Genomic DNA, 23872 nt, shown 5'->3' with positions numbered 1-23872 from the left:
CCTTCTTTCTTTCTGCTGCACAGAATTCCATTGTGTAAATGTACTATAGTTTTTTGATCCATTCATTTACTGATGGGCATCTAGGTTGCTTCCAGCACTTGGATATTGTAAATTGCACTGCTATGAACATTGGGGTGCATCAGTAAAATATATATATATATATTTTTTAATGTTTTATTTATTTATTTTTCGAGAGAGGGGAAGGGAAGGAGAAAGAGTGGGAGAGAAATATCAATGTATGGTTGCCTCTCATGCGTCCCCTGCTGGGAACTGGCCTGCAACCCAGGCATGTGCCCTGGCTGGGAATCGAACCGTGATACTCTGGTTCACAGGCCCGTGCTCAATCCACTGAGCTACGTCAGCCAGGGCTTAGTAAAATATATTTTAAAAATAAAAAAAAATCAAGTCAAAGCATGTTATGTTATTCGTGGTTCCTCACTGCCTGTAGAATAAAATCCAAGCATCTTAGAACCATCTTCTACAACCTTACTACTCAAAGTGTGATCCCTGGAGAATCTCGGGCCCCATCCCAGATTTAGGGAATCATAATCTGCATTTTAACAAGATTCGAAGGGAGTTCATGTGAACAGTCAAGTTTACAAAGCGTCAGTTTACTAGATCAAGCATGATTTGGCCCATGTAGACCTCTTCAGTTTCAATACTGTTGCTTCTCATGGACCAAACTTTACTTTTCCACTCCCTTAGTCTGTGTGCGGTTTCTACACCGAGGGTGCATGTGTGTGTGTCGATGGCCACCTCAATTCTAACCACAGTTGTAGATCCAGCTCTACTCTAGGAAGCCTTCCAAAACCTTCTGTGGCTCTCTGTTACCACTGTTCCTTAAACTCCTGTATCCATGACTGATGTGCTTAGCCTTCATTCAGCAAACATTTTTTGGGCACCTGCTGTGTGCTGCTAGATTGAATGCAGGGGTGGGGAGAAGGCGCTGAGCTCTCTGAATGCTCCTTTAGATACAAATCCAGAATCGCCCAGCCCAAATTATTCCAGGACCAGAGGTTGTATGCGCAGCACTCGAATACGTATAGACACACAAACACGGTTCTCTGCGCCGCTTTTCGGAGTGTTACGGCGCGCTCCTCCCTCCCCAGCGCCGCACGGGCGGGGACCCACCGGTTCCGCCCGGCACTAGCAGCGGAGACAGGAGGACCCCTGGGATCGGGACCCCCAGCGTCTGGTCGCCCAACTCTGTTCAGGCTTAGGCCCGCATGGAGGGGACTGCAGAGTCCCAGACGCCTGACCTGCGAGACGTTGAAGGCAAGGTGGGCAGGAAGACCCCCGAAGGGCTGCTCCGCGGGCTTCGAGGGGAACGGGAACCGGGAACCTCTGGAGCCCTGCTGCTCCCTGGGGCGCCTAGCACGGGCCAAGGCCTGGGGGACAAGATCATGGCGCTGAAGATGGAGCTGGTGAGTGTGGGCTCCACGGGCCGGGGTGGGGCAAGGCGGGTGGACCCGAGTATCCCTGTAGGGCCTGAAGGTACGACTCAGAGTTGGACTAGAGACGAGGGAATTAAAACTCCCCACTTAACTCCTCAGGATCTCTCCTAGGTCAGTCCTTACGCCCTGGGGTCCATTAATTGCCTCCCCAAGGGTGAGTGGGGTGTAGATGGGTCCTGAGGGCTTGGGGTAAGAGGCTCAGGCTCTTGGAAGTTTTTCCTACCAAATAATTGGGAGGGGAGAGATGAAGACTGGGAAGCCCTGAGAACCTAGCATAGCAGAAATCTCCCCCTGCCCCCCCCCTCCCCGACCCACAGGGCCATCTATCCTCCAGCCGCCATTATAGGGCAACCAGTTTTTTCTCCCCCTGCCAACTGGGTCCGGGGTTTGTTCTCCTGAGGCCCCCAGTGTTCATGACAGTATTCAGCACAGAATTGATTTGGGTGAAAAGCGCCTGAATTAGGGCCACTGAAAACATCCTCCCTTTCCCTAATATTCTCCCCATCCCTCTTAAAATATTTGAAGAGTTCCTAGAACCTGAGCAGACACGGGTAGCAGCACCGTCAGTGTCGGCTTCATCACCTCTGACTCAGTCTTCTCCCACCAGCCCCCAGAGTACACTGGATATTCGGATCTTAACTGCACCTCTTTGGGGAGAAGAGGAGGAAGCAGGCACCCTCACTCTTCTCTGTTTGCTGCTGGTCTAGATTGAGAGCCAGAAGGGCATTTGGGGCCCATCAGGTTCCCTAGGGCCCTGATTCCGGTGAAGGAGGTGATTTACACCTGCCATCACTTTACAGCCAAGTTCTGGGTAACTGTGGAATTGCCAGCTGCTGTCTGGCCCAGAACCAGAAAGCCACAGTGAGGATGTGAGTTCATGTCTTCCTGGAGCCCCACTGTGTGCCCAGCTCTGGGCCAGACTGAGCTGTGAAGGAGAGGCGGAGGAGTTCATGGGGGCTTCCAGAGAGCCTGAGAGGCTGAGAAGAGAGCCTTATGGGCAGAGCAATCAGGGAATGCTGCCTGGGGGAAGGATTTGAATGCCATGTGTGCACTTGGCCGAGAAGGTTGGAGATGAGCCCAATTCTCTAAAATAGTGCCCACCTAAGGGAGGGGACTGGCTTTGCCTCATAGTACAAACTTTAGCCTAAGGCCTACGAAGAGTCTGCCTGGAGTGCCTCGATTTGGAAACTAACTTTCACCAAGTGCAGTGCACAGCGTCATGCTAAACGCTCTTAATCTAGAGTGCTTAATCTCTTAATCCTCGTGGCAACCCTATTAGGTAAGTGATATTTTAAAGATGAAGAAATTGAGGCACAAAGAGATTAAGTAACTGTCCCAGGTCATATGAAAAGTAAAAAAAAAAAGCAGAGCAAGTCTTTGAACCCAGGTGATCTGCCTACACTTCATGTCTACCAGGGAGACCTGCTTTGTGCCAGACACTTGAAACACACGTCATTCAAGTGAGAAAAGCAGTCATTCTCGCCATCTGAGACGAAACATGCCGTAGGTGTTGAGGGACTTGCCTGAACTCGCGTAGGAGCTAGTGGAGGAGCCCTGCCTGCTTTTTCTGGTTCTAACTCTTTTCTCCCGTTGGTGGAGATGACTATTTGTAAACTTTCAGGAGGTACATTTAACTTCTGGTTAGGGCTTTCTTGACCCAGCCTGGCCTGGGACCCTTGGCTGCCCTCGAAGGGCTGGAGGGATGGAGCCTTCTGGGAGCCAGAACAGGGAGAGTCCCCCCCTGTGCCCCATGGATCCCTGCCCCTTTTGCTTCCCCCTTCTCAGGCTGGGATGTCATTGATCTCTATATACTGTGCCCTGCCCACTGGGTTGCACCCAGGGAGAACAAGGGGCAGGGCAGGGCAGGGCAGTGGGGGTTCCCCTGGACCCACTTGTGACACAAATGGTCCAAGCCTTCTAAGTACTGACCTTCAACTGTCCTTCCCCCAGCTCTCCAGCAGGGAGGGACAGTCTTGCCCTTGAGGCCAAGGACATCCCTGCTTCTAGGCCTCTTCCCTCCTGTTCTTCTCCCCTACTCGAAGGTTGGTGAACTGGCCAGACTCTGGGATATGTGGGAAGGGGGAACAATGGCAACCTCCTCTACTTAATGCTCCCACCCAAATAAAGTGTTGCTATGAGAACCACCCCACAGAAGAGTTTTAAAAAAAACCCTTAGGCAAGGAGTGGGGGGCATAGGTTCAAGTGCCTAGCTCTGTTCCTGAATCATTTTGTGATCTTGAACAGGGCCTCTCTCTCTTTTTCTTTTTCTCAAAGATTTTATTTATTTATTTTTAGAGAGAGAGGAAGGGAGGGAGAAAAAAGAGGGAGAGAAACATCAGTGTGTGGTTGCTCCTCATGTGCCCCCCACTGGGGACTTGGCCCACAACGCAGGCATGTACCCTGACTGGGAATTGAACTGGCAACCGTCTGGTTCACAGGCTGGTGCCCAGTCCACTGAGCCACACTACACAGGGCAGGGCCTCTCTCTTAACCTCAACTTTTCTGCTTCTTCCCAGAGGGTAGTGGGTGAGGGATTGTGGGACCAGATGATCTCTAAGAGCCTTTGTAGTAACAGTAGTCTGAGAATTTTAATCCATGACCAGGGATTTAGGACTGGGATCTCTGGGTTTTACCCCAGGGCCTGATTTGAATTGAGTGAAGAGGGAGCCATACTATATATGACCTCAGGGCTGGCAGATTCTGTGTTAAGGGGGTGGGGGTGGGAAACCTGCATCCTGCTGGGAATGGAAGTGGGTTGGAGCAGCCTCTGAGGCTGCATCTGGTCTGTGCTGTTTGTCCCCTTTTTGTTTCTTTCCAAAGAGGTGGTGTGAAATGAGTGTTCCTTTTTCTGGCAAGAAAGCCTTGCTTTCTTCTCTTCTGTGGAGTGATGCTGTTACAATCAGGGAATCCCACTATCGCAGGACTATAGAGTCCAGTCCTCAGACTCATTTCCCACCAACATGGTAAGACCCAAACCCCTGAACCCTGGGACCAGCAGAGGGGGCTGAGGATAGTAAAGAGCAGGAAATCACAGAACGGTATCTGACCTACCCAACCCTGGGCTAAGCACCATAAATGAGCTGGGCAGGGCCTGGGCTCAGGGAGCTCACAGTGTGGGTTAGGGAAGGAGAGAGACAGACTAATAACTCTAGTACAGGACAGTAAGTGCTGTTGGAAGCCAGGGAGGGCTTTCTGAGAGAGTCTTCATTACAGAGGGACAGATTTGTACTCTGAAAAGGCTACTTTGAATTGGAAGAGATGTGCTGTTTTCTCTGGTTGGAATGCCTCTTTCCATTGCTATGCCTGGGTAAGTTCTACTTAATTTTCAAGTCTCAGCTTATGTCCCGTATTCTAGAAAGTATTTCTTTATTTCCTTGATTGGGTTATGGCCCTCTAGGTACCCACAGCCCTAGCATTTGCTATGCTGAATTTTGCAAGTGTTCACATCATTGTCTTATCTGACCCACTAGACTGAGCTCTCTGAGGGCAAGAAATGGTCCCTTTTCTTCCTTTATCTAACACAATGCCATGCCTGTAAGAAACACTCAATAAATGTTCCACCCAAATAAATACTGACTGGATGGATTAATTCCATCTTGAGGAAGGTAGGGAAGTCTTCCTAGAGGAGGCAGCATTTGAGTTGGGCCTTAAAGAATGAATAAAATCAGTGGAAATTTCAGTGCAGATGGTACACTGAACACATTCATTTACCTACATTCCTTCCTAAACTCCACTAAAAAGCCAGTAGAAGGATTATTGTAAAAGCCACGAAACCATTATGGTGACGAGAACAGGAGAGATCATAGGAGGAGCAAAGTTTTGGAAGTTGAAAAGCAACCCATTTCACATTTCTAACACCTTCAAAGGTCTCAAGAGTTAGAAGCAGCAAGGATTTCTGGAACTGAGGGTGCAGGAGCTGAAAATAAAAGGGTTTTGGTGAAAAGGTCTGTTTTATGAATCATACCCTAAGGTCGCTTTCCTAACTGGGCAACCAGGTGCCAGTTGCTCCTTTATCCTAGCAGAACACTGAAGGCATAAGTGTTGGAAAGAATGGAACAGAAATCAGGAAAGAAGGGGAAGGGAGGAAGAAAGGATGAGAGGAAGTAAGAACAGGATCAGAAGGGAGGGAGGGAAAGAGGAAGAGGAAACGTAGCAGGAGAAAATTTTTAGTATGAGAAATTTTGTTTAATACATTTAGTTTGGTCATGGACTAGGACTTTTGGTTTCCCAGAAGGAATATATTTGTTCCCAGTATGAAATAATTGAAGGCAATCTATTTTACCTTGTCATTAATAGTCTGTACAGTCTGGTATTTCAGTTATTTATGTCTACATCTCCTTATTGAAATGGCAAGCTTTGTTAAACAAGGACAATTTCTCCATTATTTTTTTATATAAAGGCATTTTAAATATTTTATTTACTTATTTTTAGAGAGAGGGGAAAGGAAGGAGAGAAACATCAAACATCAGGCAGCTGCTTCTCACACGCCCCCAAGTGGGGACTCAGACATGTGCCCTGACTGGGAATCGAACCGGCAACCTTTCAGTCTGCAGGCCAGCACTAAATCCACTGAGCCACACCAGTCAGGGCTCCATTATTTTTGTAAATACTAGGAAATCCAGATACCCAATAATCATTTATTTAATTAAATTAGAGTCGTGATAGTCTTCCATAAGAATGAATAATCTCAAATACAAAATTTTGTTCTGTGTTTATGCCATAGTAAATAGATAACTATGATAATATATAAAGCCAAATAGTTATCATTCATTGATTAATGAATACTTATCAGGCAATATGCTATACGTGTTAATATGTTCCTCCCATTTCTTAAAATAAAACTTCAAATTTGATAGTATCCTAATTATATAGTGAAGAAATGAAGATTTGAAGGGGAAAAAGTCTATTTTAATGTGATTCTTTAATGGCAAAACTGGAATTTGAATCCAGGTCTGTTTAATTTCAGTGCCTATATTTTTCTCAATGTATAACCATTTGGTCTTATTGTGGTGTATTATTGTAGATGCAAATAAAGAAATTATTATTTTTTAAGGTTTTATTTATTTATTTTTAGAGAGGGAAAAGGAGGAAGAGAAACATTGACGTGTGACAGATACATTGGTCAGTTGCTTCTTGCCTCTCTCATGCCTCCCAACTGGGGACCCAGCTTGAAACCCAGGCATGTGCCCCGACTGGGAATCGAAACAGTGACCTTTCAGTTCGCAGGCCAGCACTCAGTCCACTGAGCCACACCAGCTAGGGCAAGAAATTATTTCCTGAATGATGTAATAAACACTTTTCAAGTGATATATATTTTAAAGATAATAGGACTGGCCCTGAATGGTGTTGCTCAGTAAGTTGGGTGTCATTCTGTAAGCCAAAAAGTCACAGTTTGATTCCTGGTCAGGGCACATTCCTGGGCTGTTGGCTAGGTCCCCTGTTGGGGGCATGCAAGAGGCAGCCAACTGATGTTTCTCTCACACATCAATGTTTCTCTCCCTCTCTTTCTTCCTCCCTTTCCTTCTCTCTAAAAATAAATAAATGAAATCTTAAAAACAAAATAGAACTGAAGGTCTCCAAATTGGGAAATACCAAGCAAAGTTGAAGACAGAAGGGTTTACATGAAAATGTACTAAATATTATGAAATACTCCTCCCAGCCTTTCTCCCTACTTGGCTTCCAGGACATTGTCAGCTTTGCTTACATTATACTCTCTAGATGAGTATAATATGGTGACTATGATGACCCAAAGGGGAAAAAAAGACAAAAAACACTGACTTCAGGCCTTACCCAATCAAACAGCCCAGCCAGATAACCCTTACTGAGATTCAGAGTTGGCAGGCCTCACACATGCACTCAGCGTTTCCAATCAGCTTTTTAAGGACCACTCTGAAGTGTGAGCAGTAGCTAAAAACTGTAAGATATCTGATGACACCCTCTAACCATGCAGACCTAAACAAAGAAAAAATACAACTTGAATAAAATGAGATAATACAGGGAAATGAAAACATACACAATTCATTAGTTATATCCTTAAAGAGATAAAGGAGAATATTGCACTGTGAACAAAAACAGAAAGGTATAAAAAAAGGAAATCATTCAGAAAACTAGAAACAACTCTGGGAATAAAAATATGATAGCAAAAAAAACCCAACAAACTCAATAGAAAGGTTCAAAATAGTTCAGAAACTAGAACAAACATAGAAATGGAAAAAGAAAAATGAAAAAAAAAATTAGCCCAGGTGTTCCTCTATCTAAATAATAGGATTTCCAGAAAGAACAAAGATATCGAAGGAGAAATAATTATTAGCCCTGGCTGGTGTAGCTCAGTGGATTGAGCGTGGGCCTACAAACCAAAGGGTTGCCAGTTTGATTCCCAGTCAGGGCACATGCCTGGGTTGTGGGCCAGGTCCCCAGTGGTGGGCATGTGAGAGGCAAACACATTGATGTTTCTCTGTCTCTTTCTCCTTCCCTTCTCCTCTCTCTAAAAATAAATTAATTAATTAATTAAATTTTTGAAGAAAGAAAGAGAGAATTGTTACACTTGGTCTTAGCCAGAAGGCCAAGAAACAATGCGGGAGAAATAATTATTAAAGACATAATAAAATGAAATCTCCTAGAGGTGAAGGACATGAGTTTCCAGATAAAAGGGCCCAGCAAGTAGCCAATTCAGTGGATAAAAATAGACGCACACCATGTTAAATTACTGTGATAATTTAGAACACTGGGAACAAAGAGAAGATCCTACCAACTTCCATAAAGAGTGGGAAGATAGTCACATACAAAGGATCAGGGATCAGAGTAGCATCAGATTTTTTAAAGTGTAACACTGAAAATTAGAGGAAAATAAAACTGTGTTAAATCTTGAGGAAAAATTATTTTCAACCTAGATTTCTATACCCAGCCAAATTGTCAATAGTGTGAAGAGAGAATAACAACATTTTAAAACACGTAGGCTTCAACAAATGCACTTCCTATGAAGACATAAAGTTGTAAGAAATGAAAAGTAACTATAGTAAACCACATGGCTTAGCTGTGAATAGCATTTCTAAAGTCTGATAAGGCAAACACTGAGTAATTAATTTATTGCATACATTGTATCTATTACTGCATATATGGGGAGATGGGGAGGGCGCAAGTATGGCAGAGGAATGGGGAGTAGGATGAGAGAGTTGAATCCTTAACCTTCTATCATGTGGGAAGCCAATAGAAAACACCTAAGACTTAAAAATCAGTAAGTAGCATGTTATTTGGAAATTAGAAGGTAAGTACCAAAATAAAAATTAATAGTTTTCTCTGGGAAGTAGGATTTAGGACAACAGGGAACTTTTCATTAAAAAAAAAACTTGCAGAACTGTTTGCCTCTTCATTCTACATCTGTGTATTCCTTTGATTAAAAGTAATACTAAATAAAAGGAAATTTAAGTCATGTGTGGCAGGACTTGGGGTTCCCAGGGACGTATGTTAGAGGTGAAGCTAGAGAGATGGAAAGAGCCATATTATGACAGCCGTTGAATGCCGACTGCTAAAGTGTTTAGATCTTATTTTCTAAGAGCAGCACAAAGCCCATAAAGGCTCTTGAGTCAGGAAGAAACAGGTTCAGACTTGTGCTTGGGGAAGATAATTCAGTGCATCTGAGTTGGAAGGGACCCTGGAGATTACTCAGTAAGTCAGACTTACTACCAGTACAAACAGGGAGAGTGGGGTGTGGTGGAAGGAAGCCCCGAATCCCCAGTCAGAAGGGCTCTGACTCTACGAAGCCCTAGCCAAGCCTTCCCTCCTTTAACAGTGGCTCCCAGCACTCTGAAGTGACTGGGGGACCAGATTAGCTCCCTCTTTATCCCCCAGATTTTGCCTTCTTTTGGTCCAGTCTACTTCTTGTGTAACACCTGGCCTCCTACCAAACTATTTTTTGGCTGTTTCTAAGTCTTACTGGTGAATCTGGACCGGTTCAATAGTCAATGGTAATACTCTGGTCTATGAAGTTCAGTGCTCAGTAGGATCAGATTTTAACACAGAGTCTGGCACAAATAATGCCCTCTTTTTATCACACAATCTTTTATTACAAAATCATACCCTTATAATTCTGTAACATAACAATATCACACTCAAGCACACCATATGACACTTTAGGTGAAATGTTCAAATTAAAGCTATACATTATTACACCCATATTATTATTACCCTACCAACCACACTTAAGCAGGCGTTACTTCTGCCAGATCCTGTATTTAACATTTACTGAGACCTTTCTCTATGTCAGGCACTGTGCTGAGTACATAATAGAGAGCGTCTTAAACTTCTTACAGCCACCCTGTGAGGTGAGTGAGTTAGCCCTATTTTACAAACCAGGAAACCGAGCCTCAGAAAAGGTAAGAAAGTTGGCCACGGTAATATAGATAATCAGTGGCAGAGGTGAGATTTTAAAACAGTAACCTGTCTTCTTCTAAGGACCACACTCTAGACCCTTCTATGTCCATGCTTTTTGAAAGTGAAATATAGTTGGTTGGACTACAAGGTAGGGGCCTCTGGAAACATTTGGAAAACTCACTGCCCGAAACCGGATTCTTTCTCCCATTCCCCCAGGCTTACCTGCGAGCCATTGATGTGAAGATCCTTCAGCAGCTGGTGACTTTGAACGAGGGCATTGAGGCGGTGCGCTGGCTATTGGAAGAGCGGGGGACGTTGACCAGCCACTGCAGCAGCCTCACCAGCAGCCAATATAGCCTGACAGGTGGGAGTCCAGGCCGCTCAAGGCGAGGCAGCTGGGACAGCCTGCCAGATATCAGCTCCACCGATCGGCTGGACAGTGTCTCCATTGGCAGCTTCCTGGACACCGTGGCCCCTGGCGAGCTGGATGAACAGGGCCCCCTTGGTGCTCCCCGCCCTGAGATGGACTGGGCAAAGGTTATACCTGGTGGGGAGAGGGCCAGGACTGAGGTGGACCTGACAGCCACCAAGCTAGGGAGCTTGAGGGCTGTGTGGAAGCCCCCAGGTGAGGGGCTCCAGAGTGGACCTCCTGAGCCACCAGAGGATGAGAGTGCCAAGCTGGGCTTTGAGGTCCACTGGTACTGGGGGCAGTGCCAGGATGATGTGACCTTCCTGTAACAACTTTTCCACTCGTGCACTGCTGTGGCTCTTTCTCCACTAGGCCCTGGTCTCCCTTAAAATTGATTCTCTCTTAATCTGGGACTAGAAAGAGGCTGCATTGAACTCAGTTATCAGGGAAACCTGGCCTCACCATCCCTCTGGTCTCTGGGGAGGCTATGCCTTTATCCCTCAATTACTGGGTCCATAGAGCTATTTCCATAGATACATTGACTCTAGAGGCTTGACCTGTGGCTCCTGGTGTGATGTTCTCACTTTCCTTTTGCCCTGTAATTAGGTAAGGATTTGAGGGATTTAGGACACTTAGGAGATCACTGAAAAAGAGATGGGGGTATAATGATCTCATCCAACATCTAGGAGCCTTGGCTTCCCCTCTTGGCCAAGATGCAGGACTGCTGAGGGACATGGACACTTGGGGCCACCCCTCCATGGATTGGCCTGCCCAGAAGTCTCTGGGGTCAGTAGAACCATTTTTCTTGTTTGGTGAGTGATGTCATTACCTGCCAGGATAGATTAATCTTTCCACTGTATCAGCCCTATGGTGGTGATAGGTCCAAATAGTGTCTGAACTCCTACTGCTAGGTGAGACCGTGCCACCTATTCTCCATACCATTGCTTCTTGTGAGGGAGAGTGGAACACTCCTCCTGGCAGGAAAGTTTCCCCCTGTTAGATGTCTGGACTTCTTTTCGGAAAGGTTCATACTTTTTAAACAGGGTGTTCACATTTTATCCCAGGTGGTCTCGTACCTCTGTGACCATATCCCTGTCTAGTGCCAGCACTCCTGTATCTGTGCTTCTGGGGAGGGAGACTGGCCAGGGCCTCCACCTGCTGCGCTCAAAGTCTGTTTGGCCTGCCCTGCCACAGTCCCCTGTTTTACTCTGTCCCTGGGTTGCCCCCGTTCTTGTATTCTGGTTCCAAATCTGACTGCCTGGAGATTCAGCTTTTGTGTCTCCACCCCTTCTCAATTTCCACATCCACTTCAGACCTCGGGCCTTTTATGTGCAGATGAGTCCCCCAGCCTCTTCTCCCCATTGCTGATGGGAGCCAGAGGGAGGAGGTGCTTGAGGTCTCAGAGCTCTGGAGGTGTCCCAGAATCCCCAAAGTGAGGAGGTGTCTGTCCTCTTCTCTAATCCTGTGATTTCCCCTCCCCCACCCTCTCCCAAACCCTCCACCATTTGGTCACAAGGACCTGCCCAGAGACTGGGACACAAGGAATCCCCTTGTTTTAGTTACAATGGAGGGGGGTGTGGCAGGGAAAGACAGAGGCTCTTTAGTCCTAGGGCCCACATCCTGGGGGGAGAGAGAGATCCAGGGAAAGGCCACTTCGCGTCCTCTGTCAGAGCAAGCCCTAGACTCCAGGACCTGAGGAGGGAGCAGGGGACTGCCTCCCAGCCCAGGTCCCAGGGCCCTAATCAATTACACCAAAGAAGGAATTCAGGAAAGCAGCCAACCTGAGGCTCAGGGAGAGGATGAGGAGATAAGGGCTGTGGCTGATGTTAAAGAATGAATTCTTGGAGATTAACCCTTTGAACCCCAGGTAACTGCCCACATGTTGGCCATTATCTTTCCTGGACCCTGAAACTAGATTACTGGCAGGCAAAAAGGAGAGAAAAGGATATCGGGTGATCCTCGCCTATTTGCTGTGCCCTCCTGAGTTGTAGGAGTGGTCCCCTAACCCTAGAGTAACTGCCGCAGTTTCTCTACTTTTTAGTCTATGCTGGGGAAGGGAAGGAAGCCAAGTGGATTATCTCTGCTTCCCCTAAACTCCAGTCCTGTTCTGCACTCCCCACCCAGTCATTTGGGGGCAATACATTCAGTCCATGGCTGTCCCTTTCTAAAGACCCTCTCTCCTCTTCCTGTCCCCTTAATGTGACTGAAATCACTGAAATATATTCTTAGCCTCTCCTCTGCTGTCCGCCAGCCCTTTCCTTACCACCCCAAACCTCAGGCTGGAAATTCACATACCCTTTTGAAATTCCTATTCTGTTGCCGTATTGTAGTGTGCTCTTGGGTAAACTACCTTGTATTTCTTTCTGAAGCTTACTTGTTTGTTTAGTCTACAAACTTCTGAGCTGAAGAAGTTGCCTGCCCTCTTGTGGCCATTTTGCCATTATGCACCATTGCCGTGGGTAGCAGGGTGGAATTTCCAAATTCAAATACTGCATTACAGAAGACCAGCCCCTCGTTGCACAGGCAGGCTGGAGAGAATGGCCTGGAGAGGTCAGAGACTTGTCCAGTGTCATCCATGTTAAATCCATAGTAATACCCAGGCTAGAGAACCCACACGGCCTGCCTGCCTGCCTGCCCACAGGTCCATCACTGGGCCAGATTGTTCCCGCACCTCACCCAGTCGATACTATCCAAGCTCAAAGGGACTGAAAGCAACTTTCCTTTGTTTAGTATTTATGTTATCATCCTACTGTGAGGTAGTTCAATGTTTAGAGAAGAGCTATAGGTTCTGAGGAGAGAAAACCTTGGACCTGAATTGGATACTAATCTGGACTGCAGATATAAGGGAAGTCAATCCTGCACCATTTTTCTGGGTGGGGAGGGTGAGTCACAGAGGCAGAACTCAGCATTTCAAACCTGGAGGTTAGAGGTAGGGGCTGGGGTGGAGAGGTTTGAGATTAGGAAGTCCAGGTGGGTCCTGTGGAGTTGGGGGGCTCTATAGCTGGGGGGATTATAGCTCAATTGGATAGGCATCTGAGGGTTGAGGAGGTGGAGAGCTGAGGTAAGTTGGGATGCCTGGGCACTCCAGGTAGGTCTGGGCATCCTGCTTAAAACCTTAGGCCCTATTTTGCTGCCAGAGTAGTTCAGGAACGCAGTAAACACCCGTCCTTGGTCCCTCCTACCTGCCTCTAGACTGGCTACTTGAGGCTTAGCTCTTCTGTTAATTTAGGCCTTCCTAGGCTATAAGGAGGATCTGTTTAGTAGCTCATAGAAAGAGAAGGGAGGAAAAGGGGGAAAGGTACAGAGAAATAAGAGAGAATAAGATGAAAATAGAGTGTTGTCAGTATGATCAGAGGGAGCATACTGTCCTCCGAGTGGGCCTGCAGCTTTAGTCAGCGCTCAGGGTAGAGGCAGAGATGAGACTGCTCCTGGCAGCTGTGGAGACAGCACCTGGTAGGATAGGGGTGTTGCTGGCCGGGATGGGTATATGTGAGCAAGTGTAAGGGCGTGCATTTAGGATGTGGGCAGTGAGGCTGAGCACCGGCAGCATAGGTGAGAAATGCTTGGGGTTTTGGGGGACCACAAATTCACTGTGCGCGCGGTACAAGGCACATGCTGGGTGTTCAGTGATATCTGCCTACTGAATGGAGGAATGAATGTGTAAACCCACAAGGAGATGTAACTTATTTTTTTTAAAGTGGGTAATTAGGTAATAGTAGGTAATTTAAAACATTATTTGATTCTTAGCAACCCTGTAAACAATGCCTTATTAACGATGTATCATTGCTTAGGCACTTGATCAGGGTCAGAGAGGTAATAAATGAATGGTAATATAAACCTAGTTCAGTCTAACTGCAGGGACTTCCAGGAGGTCTTCTCTGATTCTCCACTTCCCACTCTCACAGACCCTGCTTTCCTGGGAGAACAGGTTAGTGCTGCCTAGCTGCAGGGCCAACGTGCGAGTTTCTTATTGCTGCTGTGATGACTTACCATAAACTTAATTGCCTAAACAACACAAATGTGTTATAGTTCTGGAGATCACATGTCTGAAATCAATTTCATTGGGTTAAAGTCAAGGTGTTGACAAGCACCTGGTAGGATAGGGGTGCTTGCCTTCCTTTTAGAGATTCTAGGGGACAGTTCATTTCTTTACCTTTTCCAGGTTCTAGAGGCTGCTTGCATTCCTTGGTTCATGGCCCCTTCCTCCATCATCAAGCCAGCAGCATAGCATTTTCACCGCTCTGGCCTCTGCTTCCATTCTCGAATCTTCTTTCTCTAATTCTCCTGTTTCATCGTGATTACATATCCTTGTAAGTACATTGGGTCCACTGAGATAATCCAGGATCATTGTCCTATCTCAAGATCCTTAATTTAACCCTGTCTTCAAAGTCCCTTTTACCAGCTAAGGTGAGGTAGGAATTAGGACATGAGCATCTTTGGAGGTGAGGACATTATCCAACCACAGGCAGAGATGGAGGCTGAGCAGGAGGATGCACCCAGGCACAGCATGAGCATCTGTGCTTTGTGCAGCCTCCCTCAGCCCCGTGCCAAGGAGGAGGTGGCTAGGTCCAGGCCTCACGTCTGGGGAAAGGCAAGTGACTCCAGTGTCATCACTATCAGGAAGACGTGAGAGTGATGGCCAGACTTGAGAAAAATTCTCAATTTTTTGAACTTTTCAGGCCTGAGACTCTGTTAGTGGACACGATTGCCTCTTCTCCAGGACCATTCTGTGCTCCTCAAGGCAGGAGATAATTACCAGCAAACCAGCCTATGCTTTCTCTGGAAAGGGTAGATTTTTCTCCTTTTTAAAAAATTATTGGTTTTAGAAAGAGAGAGGAAGGGAGAGAAAAATATCAATTTGTTGTTCCACTTATTATGCAATCATTGGTTAATTTTTTAAATTTTATTTATTGCTTTTTAGAGAGAAACACCGATTTGATGTTTCACTTAATTATGCGTTCACTGGATGGTCCTTGTATGTGCTCTGACCAGGAATCAGACCAACAACCTTAGTCTATAAGTTTGATGCTCAGACAAACTGAGCTACCTGGCCAGGGCAACTTTCTCTTTTTTAAATTATTTTTTATTCCTTAAGAGTTAAACTCTCATCATCAGTTGATACTAGGTCTCTTTCTTGTTCTATTTGCTTTTCATCCCTAATCCTTAGTCTTCTCCCAGACCTAGGCATACACTCTAATGTGTTCAATATGTCTTTGTAATGTATGTGTCTTTAAATATATATGATCATGTGCTTATGCTTTCTAATATATATAAATGGTATACTTTTATAAGAAGTATGATAACTTTTATAATGAACTGCCCCATATTTCAGTGGTTTCACGCAAAAAAAGATTTATTTTCTACTCACACAGGAGCACAGGTGTCCTGGCTGGACAGCTGTCTTCCACTGTGCATTTCAGGTCCCAGTCTCCTTCCGTTTGAGGTGGTGGTAGCCTGATCCTGCATCAGAAGGTTCCCTGTCAGCTTTCCACCAAGTTGGTTTATCATCCATTAATGACCATTTTATTAATTGGTTATTTCACCAGCGATTACAAAATAATGACTTTATAATTCTATTATTTTTTCTTTTCTTATTTCTAATTCTGTAAAAAGCCTTTTTTTTCACCTCCTCTAGGACCATTTGGTTCCCCTGAAATAAAGTTCATACCAGAATGTCAACACTAATGCTTAAATCTCATTATTTATCTCTTTCAAAGTGGTAGGTTGATGTCCTAGCATCTTGGTGTTGATTTTGTTTCACTTTCTCTTTAAACTGTTGGGAACTTGTAGTTTTTATATACAGGGTCCAGCACAAATAACGCCCCTTTTTATTACAAAATCATAAGCATGTAATCAAAACAATATCACACTCAAGAACACCATATGACATTTTAGGTGAAATGTTCAAATTAAAACTAAATTGTTAGACCCATATTATTACTCTGCCAATCACGCTCAAGGAGGCATTACTTCTGCCAGACCCTGTATTTAATGTTTAATCATTTGTAGTCATTTTTGTTTTATATTATCTAAAATTTCAAGCATATACAAAAATATAGAAAATAATAAAATGAATTTCCGGGTACCCATCACTCAGCTTTAAAAATTATCAACTCATGACCTATCTTGGTTTATTTATTCCCTCAACTACTCTCCCCCTAACTGAGGTTATTTTGAAACAAACCTCAAAATAAAATTCCAATTCACATGTAAATGTTTTAGTAAGTATCTCTAAAAAATAAGGACTTTTATTGCCATAATTGCACCTAAAATTAATAATTTCTCAATATAATAAAATATAGTTTTTGTTCAATTTTCCCCACTTGTTTTAGTGTCGGGGTTATGCTGGCCTCTTAAAAGAGTTAGGAATTGTTTGCTCTTCCCCTGTTTTCTAAAAGCATTTGTATAAGATTGGCGGTATTATTCAGTATTTGATAGAATTTATCAGTGAAATAGGGGGGAGACCGGGCGGGGGGGGAAGAGAGAAAAATGTATTGAAAATAAAAATAAAAAATAAATAAAAAAATAAAGGTGGGCTGTTTTTCTAAATCAAAAAAAAAAAAATTTATCAGTGAAATAATCAGGCCTGGAGTTTTCTTTATGGGGAGGTTTTTTATAACAAATTCAATTTCTTTGATACATATAAGGCTATTCAAACTTTTATTTATTTATAAAAATTTTATTTAGTTATTTTCCAAGTATAGTTTTTTGTCTATTTCTCCCATCCCAGCCCACCCCCCTCCCTGTCTCCCCACCTCCCTCCCATTTCCTCCCCCCCAATCCTCATCCCTGTGTCTTTCATACTTATTCCTCAAAATCCCTCCCCTTTTTCCCCCTTAAATTCCCTTCCCTCTCCCCTCTGGTCACTGCCCACTTGTTCTCTATTTCAGTGTCTTTGTTTTTATTCTGTTTGCTTGTTTGTTTTGTTGTTTAGCTTCCTTTGTTGTTTAGCTTTCTGTTGTTTAGCTTTCTGTTTGTTTTGTTGTTTAGCTTCCTGTTAAAGGTGAGATCATATGGTATTTGTCTTTCAATGCCTGGCCTATTTCACTCAGCATAATGCTTTCCAGTTCCATCCATGTTGTTGCAAAGGGGAGTAGCTCCTTCTTTCTCTCTGCTGCATAGAATTCCATTGTGTATATGTACCACTATTTTTTGATCCATTCATTTACTGACGGGCACCTAGGTTGCTTCCAACTCTTGGCTATTGTAAATTGTGCTGCTATGAACATTGTGGTGCATAGGTTCTTCGAAATTGATGTTTTAGGATTCTTGGGATATAATCCTAGCAGTGGAATTGTTGGATCAAAAGGCAGGTGTATTTTATTCAAACTTTTAATTTCATTCTGAGTTAGTTTTGATAAGTTGTATTTCTCAAGGAATTGTCTATTTTATCTAAGTTATTGAATTTATTAGTGTGGAAATGTTCATAACACTCTATTGTTATTCTTTTAAAAATGACTCATAAAACACAAATGTAGAAAACACAAAAAACAAGTGTAAGGCTTAATGAATAATTCTAAAGCAAATGCTTCTGTTACCACTGCTATGTAAAGAACTAGAACTGGCCCTGGCTGGTGTGGCTCAGCGGACTGAGTGCTGGTCTAGAAACCCAAGGGTGGTTGATTCTATTCCTCGTCAGGCACATGCCTGGGTTGCAGGCCAAGTCCCTGATTGGGGGTGCATGAGAGGCAACTGGTCCATGTATCTCTCACACACTCAGGTTTTTCTCCCTCCCTTTCCCTCTCTTTCTAAATAAATAAAATCTTTGAAAAAATAAATAAAAATATGTCCTGGCTGGTGTGGTTCAGTGGATTGAGCATCAGACTATGAACCAAAGGGTTGCTGGTTCCATTCTCAGGTCACGTGCCTGGGTTGCCAGCCAGGTCCCCAGTAGGGGGCATGTAGGAGGCAACCACGTATTGATATTTCCCTCTCTTTCTTCCTCCCTTCCCCTCTGTCTAAAAATAAATAAATAAAATATTAAAAAAAATAAAAACAGCCCTGGCTGGTGTAGCTCAGTAGATTGAGCACGGGCCTTTGAACCAGAGAATTGTGGTTTGATTCCCAGTCAGGGCACATGCCTGGGTTGCAGGCCAGTTCCCAGCAGGGGACTCACAAGAGGCAACCATACATTGATATTTCTCTCCCTCTCTTCTTCCCTTCCCCTCTGAAGATAAATAAAATAAATAAAATCTTTTTAAAAAAGAAAAACAATAGCTAGGTCTTTAAGTTTCTTATCCTATAAAGTCTTCCCTTCATACCTTTCTTAATTTTTTATAATTTATTTGTGGGTGAATCTTGGCCATTTGACTGGTATAATTTACTATAGTCTGGATTTGGCTCATTACATCCTACCATGCAGTTTTAAACGTTCCTGTATCCACAGTATTTCCTGCAAATTGGCAGCTGGATTCAGAGGTTGGATCAGACTCAGATTTGATCACTTTGGCAAGACTGTAAGTGGCATATAAACCTCGCTGTCTCTGTGTTTGTGATTTTCTTTTTCAGGTGCTGATGCTTATTGCCTGTGTGCATTAATCCACTGAGGGCTGCAAAATGGTGTCATGAATTCTATTATTTCCTTTCATTTATTATTTGAAATTATTTTATAAAGAGAAATATTCTCTTATCTACTGGTTAGTTTCTGAGAGGATCATCCCTGTAGGAAAAGCAGAATAAATGCTTGAGTCTTTCTATTTTCACCAATTTTCAAGGATTCCTGTTATCCTCAGAAGGTGACTATTTTAAAAAATATCATTATAGACTTGTGGATTTATATATATTGTATGGGTTTCCATTCATTGGAATTGTCACTGTTGAAGTGCCAAGTGCCCCAACTTTGGCCAGAGGAGTCTCATCAAGTTGGCTCCTGAGTCCTTTTGATATGAGATGCTGATTCTACACCGGTCTGGTGGCTACTGCATGTTTGTCCCCTCTCGCTTGTATTTTGGGCTTGTGGAGAAACGTTGTAATACATTTGGTTGTAAAATGTTGTCCATGTTTTTTTTGAAATTTTGCTGTCCAGTCAGTGTCAGTTTTTCTGTGGGGATCTGAAGGTAGTGAAAAATTGGGCTGCCACCATAGTCATTATCTTCCCAGAATCCTCTTTTTTCTCCTTTCATGTCTATAGGATCTGTAGCAACATCCTCTCTCTCTCTCTCTCTCTCTCTCTCTCTCTCTCTATATATATATATATATATATATATATATGCCTCTGTGTGTGTATATATATATACACACATATATATGTAAATTTGTGCTTCTCCATTTTATTCTTGATTAATCTTGCTAGGAGTTTATCCATTTTACTAATCTTTTTAAAGAACCAATTAACTTTTGGCTTTTTAAAATTTTCTCTATTTTTGTTTCATCATATATTCTCATCTTTATTATTTCTTTTATTTTAGCTTTAATTTGCTCATCTTTTTAGTTTCTTAGGTGGAAACTTACATCATTGATTTGAAGGCTCTATTTTTTTTATAATATAATATAATGTAAATTTCTCTCTAAGCACTGCTTTACCTACATCTTATGTTTTTTATCTTGTATTTATTTTCAGTTTTAAATGTTTTATAATTCCCTTTGCTATTTCTTCTTTGGCCCATGAGTTAATTAGAAGTATGGTTTACTAAATATTTGAGGCTTTTTAGAAATCTCATTTGTATTGATTTTTAATATACTGCAGAGGATATACTATGTACAATGTCAATTTTTTAAAAAGATTTTTTAATAAATATTTTATTTATTTATTTTTTGAGAGAGGGGAAGGGAAGGAAAAAGAGTGGGAGAGAAATATCAATGTATGGTTGCCTCTCATTTGTCCCCTGCTGGGAACCGGCCTGCAATCCTGGTATGTGCCCTGACTGGGAATCGAACCGCAATTGTCTGGTTTGCAGGCCCGCACCGCAAATGTCAATTTTTAAAATTTTATTGAGACTTGCCTTACAGCCCAGAAGATAGCCTAATCAGATGAGTTTTCCATATCCCCTTAAAAAGAATGTGCATTTTCCAGTTGTTAGGTATGATGTTCTGCAAATGTCAGTTAAGTCAAGATGGTTAATATTATTGGTCAAGTCTTCTTTATCCTTGATGAATTATTGTCTGCTTGTTTTAGCAACAGATGAGACATATAGAAAACAAATAGCAAATGGCAGTCTTAAATCCAAAATTAACAATAGTTAAATTAAATGTAAGTGGACTAAACACTGCAATTAAAAACAGAGACTGTCAGTCTGAAGAAAAAGCAGAATCCAAGTATATGCTGCCTACAAGAAATGTACTTCAAATACAAAGATACAGATAAAGTGGAAGTAAAAGGCTGGGGAAAATGTACTACATGAAGGCTAATCCAAGGAATGTTGGAAATTAGGCAAAATAAACTTCAGGACAGGGAGTATTACCAGAGAAAAAGGACATTTTATAATGATAAAAGGATCACTATATGAAGACTTAAAAATTTAAACTGTTTATGCACCTAATTAAAGAGCTTTCAAATTATATGAAGAAAAACTGGCATAACTAAAGGGAAGAACTGAAATCCACAAGCATGAATGGAAGTTTCAACACCCCTCCTTCAATGATGATGGAATGAGTATTGTACTACTTCACATAAAGTCTAGGACTCTAGTTCCATTTGCTCCCTCTTGCGCAGTCCTTTGAGCTGTTGTTGTCAGATGTACCACAGCTACATGTTACAAGTCCCAAAACATAGTGTTTGTTTTAATACATCACATGCATGTTATTTTAAAGATTTTATTTATTTATTTTTATAGGGGAAGGGAGGAAGAAAGAGGGAGAGAAACAGCAATGTGTGGTGTCCTCCTGCATGCCCCCTACCTGCGACCCAGCCCTGCAACCCAGGCATGTGCTCTAGACTGGGACTGGAACCTGCAACTCCTTGATTTGCAGGCTGCCACTCAGCCACTCAGCCACACCAGCTAGGGTCATCATATGCATTTTAAAGAGATTAAAAGAAGAAAAATACTTTTTAAAGCCAGACTTATTAAAAAAAAGATTTTATTTATTTATTTTTAGAGAGAAGGGAAGGGAAGGAGAAAGAGAGGGAGAGAAATACCAATGTGTGGTAGCTTCTCAAGTGCTCCCCACTGGGGACCTGGCCCACAACCTAGGCATGTGCCATGACTAGGAATCAAACCAGTGACACCTTGGTTCACAGCTTGCCCTCAATCCCCTGAGCCACACCAGCCAGGGCTAAAGCCAGACTTTTATATTAACCAACAATAATTAGTTTCCTATGGTTGCTGTAACAAATTACCACAAACTTAGTGGTATAAAACAACACCTACCTAACAATTTTGGAGGTTAGGGGTTTTAAATGCATCTCATTAGGCCAAAATCAAGGTGCAAGTGGATTGCATTCTTTCCGGGAGGCTCTCTGGGAGTCTGTTTCCTTGCATTCTCCAGCTTCTAGAGGCCATCTCCTCTCTGACAATGTCTTTGTTGCCTGCCCAGTCCACTTATAAGAACACCTGTGCTTACATTGGGCCAGATAATCCAGGATAATCTCTCCATTTCAAGGTCAGCTGATTAGCTATTTTAATTATCCTTTGCCCGGTAACTTATTATATTCACAGATTCTGGAGATTAGGCCGTGGACATCATTGATAGCCCATTATTCTGCCTACCACACATGTATTTATGATTTCTGGTGGTTTTCATTCCTTCCTGTTAATAATAGCTGCATTACAATTCTTGTCTAATGTCAAATAACTCCACCTAAAGACATTCAATGTCACTGCAATTAGGAAATGCATATTAAAATCACAATGAGATATCATTTCACACATATCAGAATGGCTGAAGTAAAAAATAGTGGGTGAGTGGAATAGGCAAAATGGATAAAAGGCCTCAAAAGGTACAAGCTTCCAGTTATAAAATCAATGAGTCTGAGGGAGTAAGGTACGGCTTGGTGACTACAGTTAATACTGTATTGCATATGTGAGAGTTGCTAAAAGTAAATTTTAAAAGTTCACATGAAAAATTTTGTAACTATGTATGGTGACAAATGTTAACTAGACTTACTGTGGTGAGCATTTCAAAATATATACAAACACAGAATCATTATATTGTACACCTGAAACTGTGGGTCAATTATATATCAATTTAGAAAATTGTGACTCTACCAAATTTGTGAGGATGCAGAAAAATTGGATCACTCATACATTCCTGGTGGGACTGTAAAATGGGACAGACACTCTGGAAAACAACTTGTTTGTTTTTTAAAAAATGAAACATTCAATTACCCTGCACTCTAGCAATTGTACTCCTGGACACTTATCCCAGAGAATGAAGACATGCTTACACAAATATCTGCACACCAATGCATAGAGCAATTTATAATAGCCAACACTGTAAATAATTCAAATGTCCTTCAACTCTGTGAATATCTAAGTTTAAGCACATTCATACTGTAGAATATTACTCAGCAATAAAAAGAAACATGTTGTAGGTAACTATCTGCTTTTCTCTTGCTGCTTTTAAGATTCTTTACCTTTAAGCTTTGGCATTTTAATTATGATGTGCCTGGGTGTGGTCCTCTTTGGGTCCATCTTGTTTGGGACTCTTCTGTGCTTCCTGGACTTGTATGTCTGTTTACTTTGCCAAATTAGAAAAGGGTTTTTTTCCATTACTTTTTCAATTAAGTTTTCAATTTCTTGTTCTTTCTCTTCTATAATTCTCATCCCTATGATTTGGATGTTTGTATGTTTAAAGATATCCCATAGCATACTTAGCTTATCCTCATTTCTTTGAATTATTTTTTCTCCTTGCTGTTTTGATTGAATGCTTTCTTCTTCCTTGTGTTCCAAATCATTGATTTCATTTTAGGATGAAGCCACTTTACTCTATCCAGCAAAGATGTCTTTTAGAATTGAAGGACAGAGAAAGTGCTTGCCAGACAACATAAAACTCAAGTTCATCATCACCAAACCATGATTATATGAAATGATAAAGGGAATTATATAAGAAAAAGAGGAAGATCAAAATGACGAACATTAAAATGGCAATAAATTCACAACTATTAACAATCGAATCTAACAAACTAAGCAAAGAAGCAGAACAGGAACAGGATCATAGACATGGAGATCATTTGGAGGGTTATCATTGGGAGAGGGAAGAGGGAGAATGGGGGGAAAGGTACAGGGATTAAGAAGCTCAAATTAATCCCTAGTAGGTACAAAATAGGGGGGTGTTAAGAACAGTCTAGGAAATGGAGAAGCCAAAGCGTGACCCATGGGCATAAACTAAGGGGAGGGGATTGTTGAAGAGAATGGGAATACTGGGTGGAGAGTGGCAAAGGAGGAAAAATTAGGACAACTGTAATAGCATAATCAATAAAATATATTTTAAAACAGAAACATGTTGATACACATGCAACAATCTGGCCAACTATACTGAGTGAAAAAAGCTACTTTTAGAAAGGTACATACTATATGATCCCATTTATATAACATTCTTGAAATGAGAAAACTAGAAATAGAGAACAGATTACTGGTTACAGGGATTAAAGAAGGGTTAGTAGTGGGAGAGAAGTGGGTGTCTATTAAAGGGCTACATGAGGAATGTTCAGGTGGTGTTGGAAATATTCTGTAGCTTGACTATTGTCAGTACTGTGGTGTGA

The 23872-nt window shown here is 42.5% G+C and overlaps 1 protein-coding gene across 1 annotated transcript; it reads left to right on the top strand.

Moving 5' to 3' along the window:
• The first annotated feature begins 1091 nt into the window (after positions 1–1091).
• Positions 1092–16672, top strand: LURAP1 (leucine rich adaptor protein 1). The gene is made up of 2 exons (XM_037149504.2): positions 1092–1424; positions 10041–16672. Exons 1-2 carry the CDS (start codon positions 1227–1229, stop codon positions 10560–10562), a joined length of 720 nt encoding a protein of 239 aa, XP_037005399.1. The 5' UTR covers positions 1092–1226; the 3' UTR covers positions 10563–16672.
• The last annotated feature ends 7200 nt before the right edge of the window (positions 16673–23872 follow it).

The sequence above is a fragment of the Artibeus jamaicensis genome, unplaced genomic scaffold, assembly GCF_021234435.1.
Source record: "Artibeus jamaicensis isolate MK-2021 breed Jamaican fruit bat unplaced genomic scaffold, CSHL_Jam_final scaffold_847, whole genome shotgun sequence".
NCBI lineage: Eukaryota > Metazoa > Chordata > Mammalia > Chiroptera > Phyllostomidae > Artibeus > Artibeus jamaicensis.
This window is presented reverse-complemented; position numbering and strand designations above follow the sequence as displayed.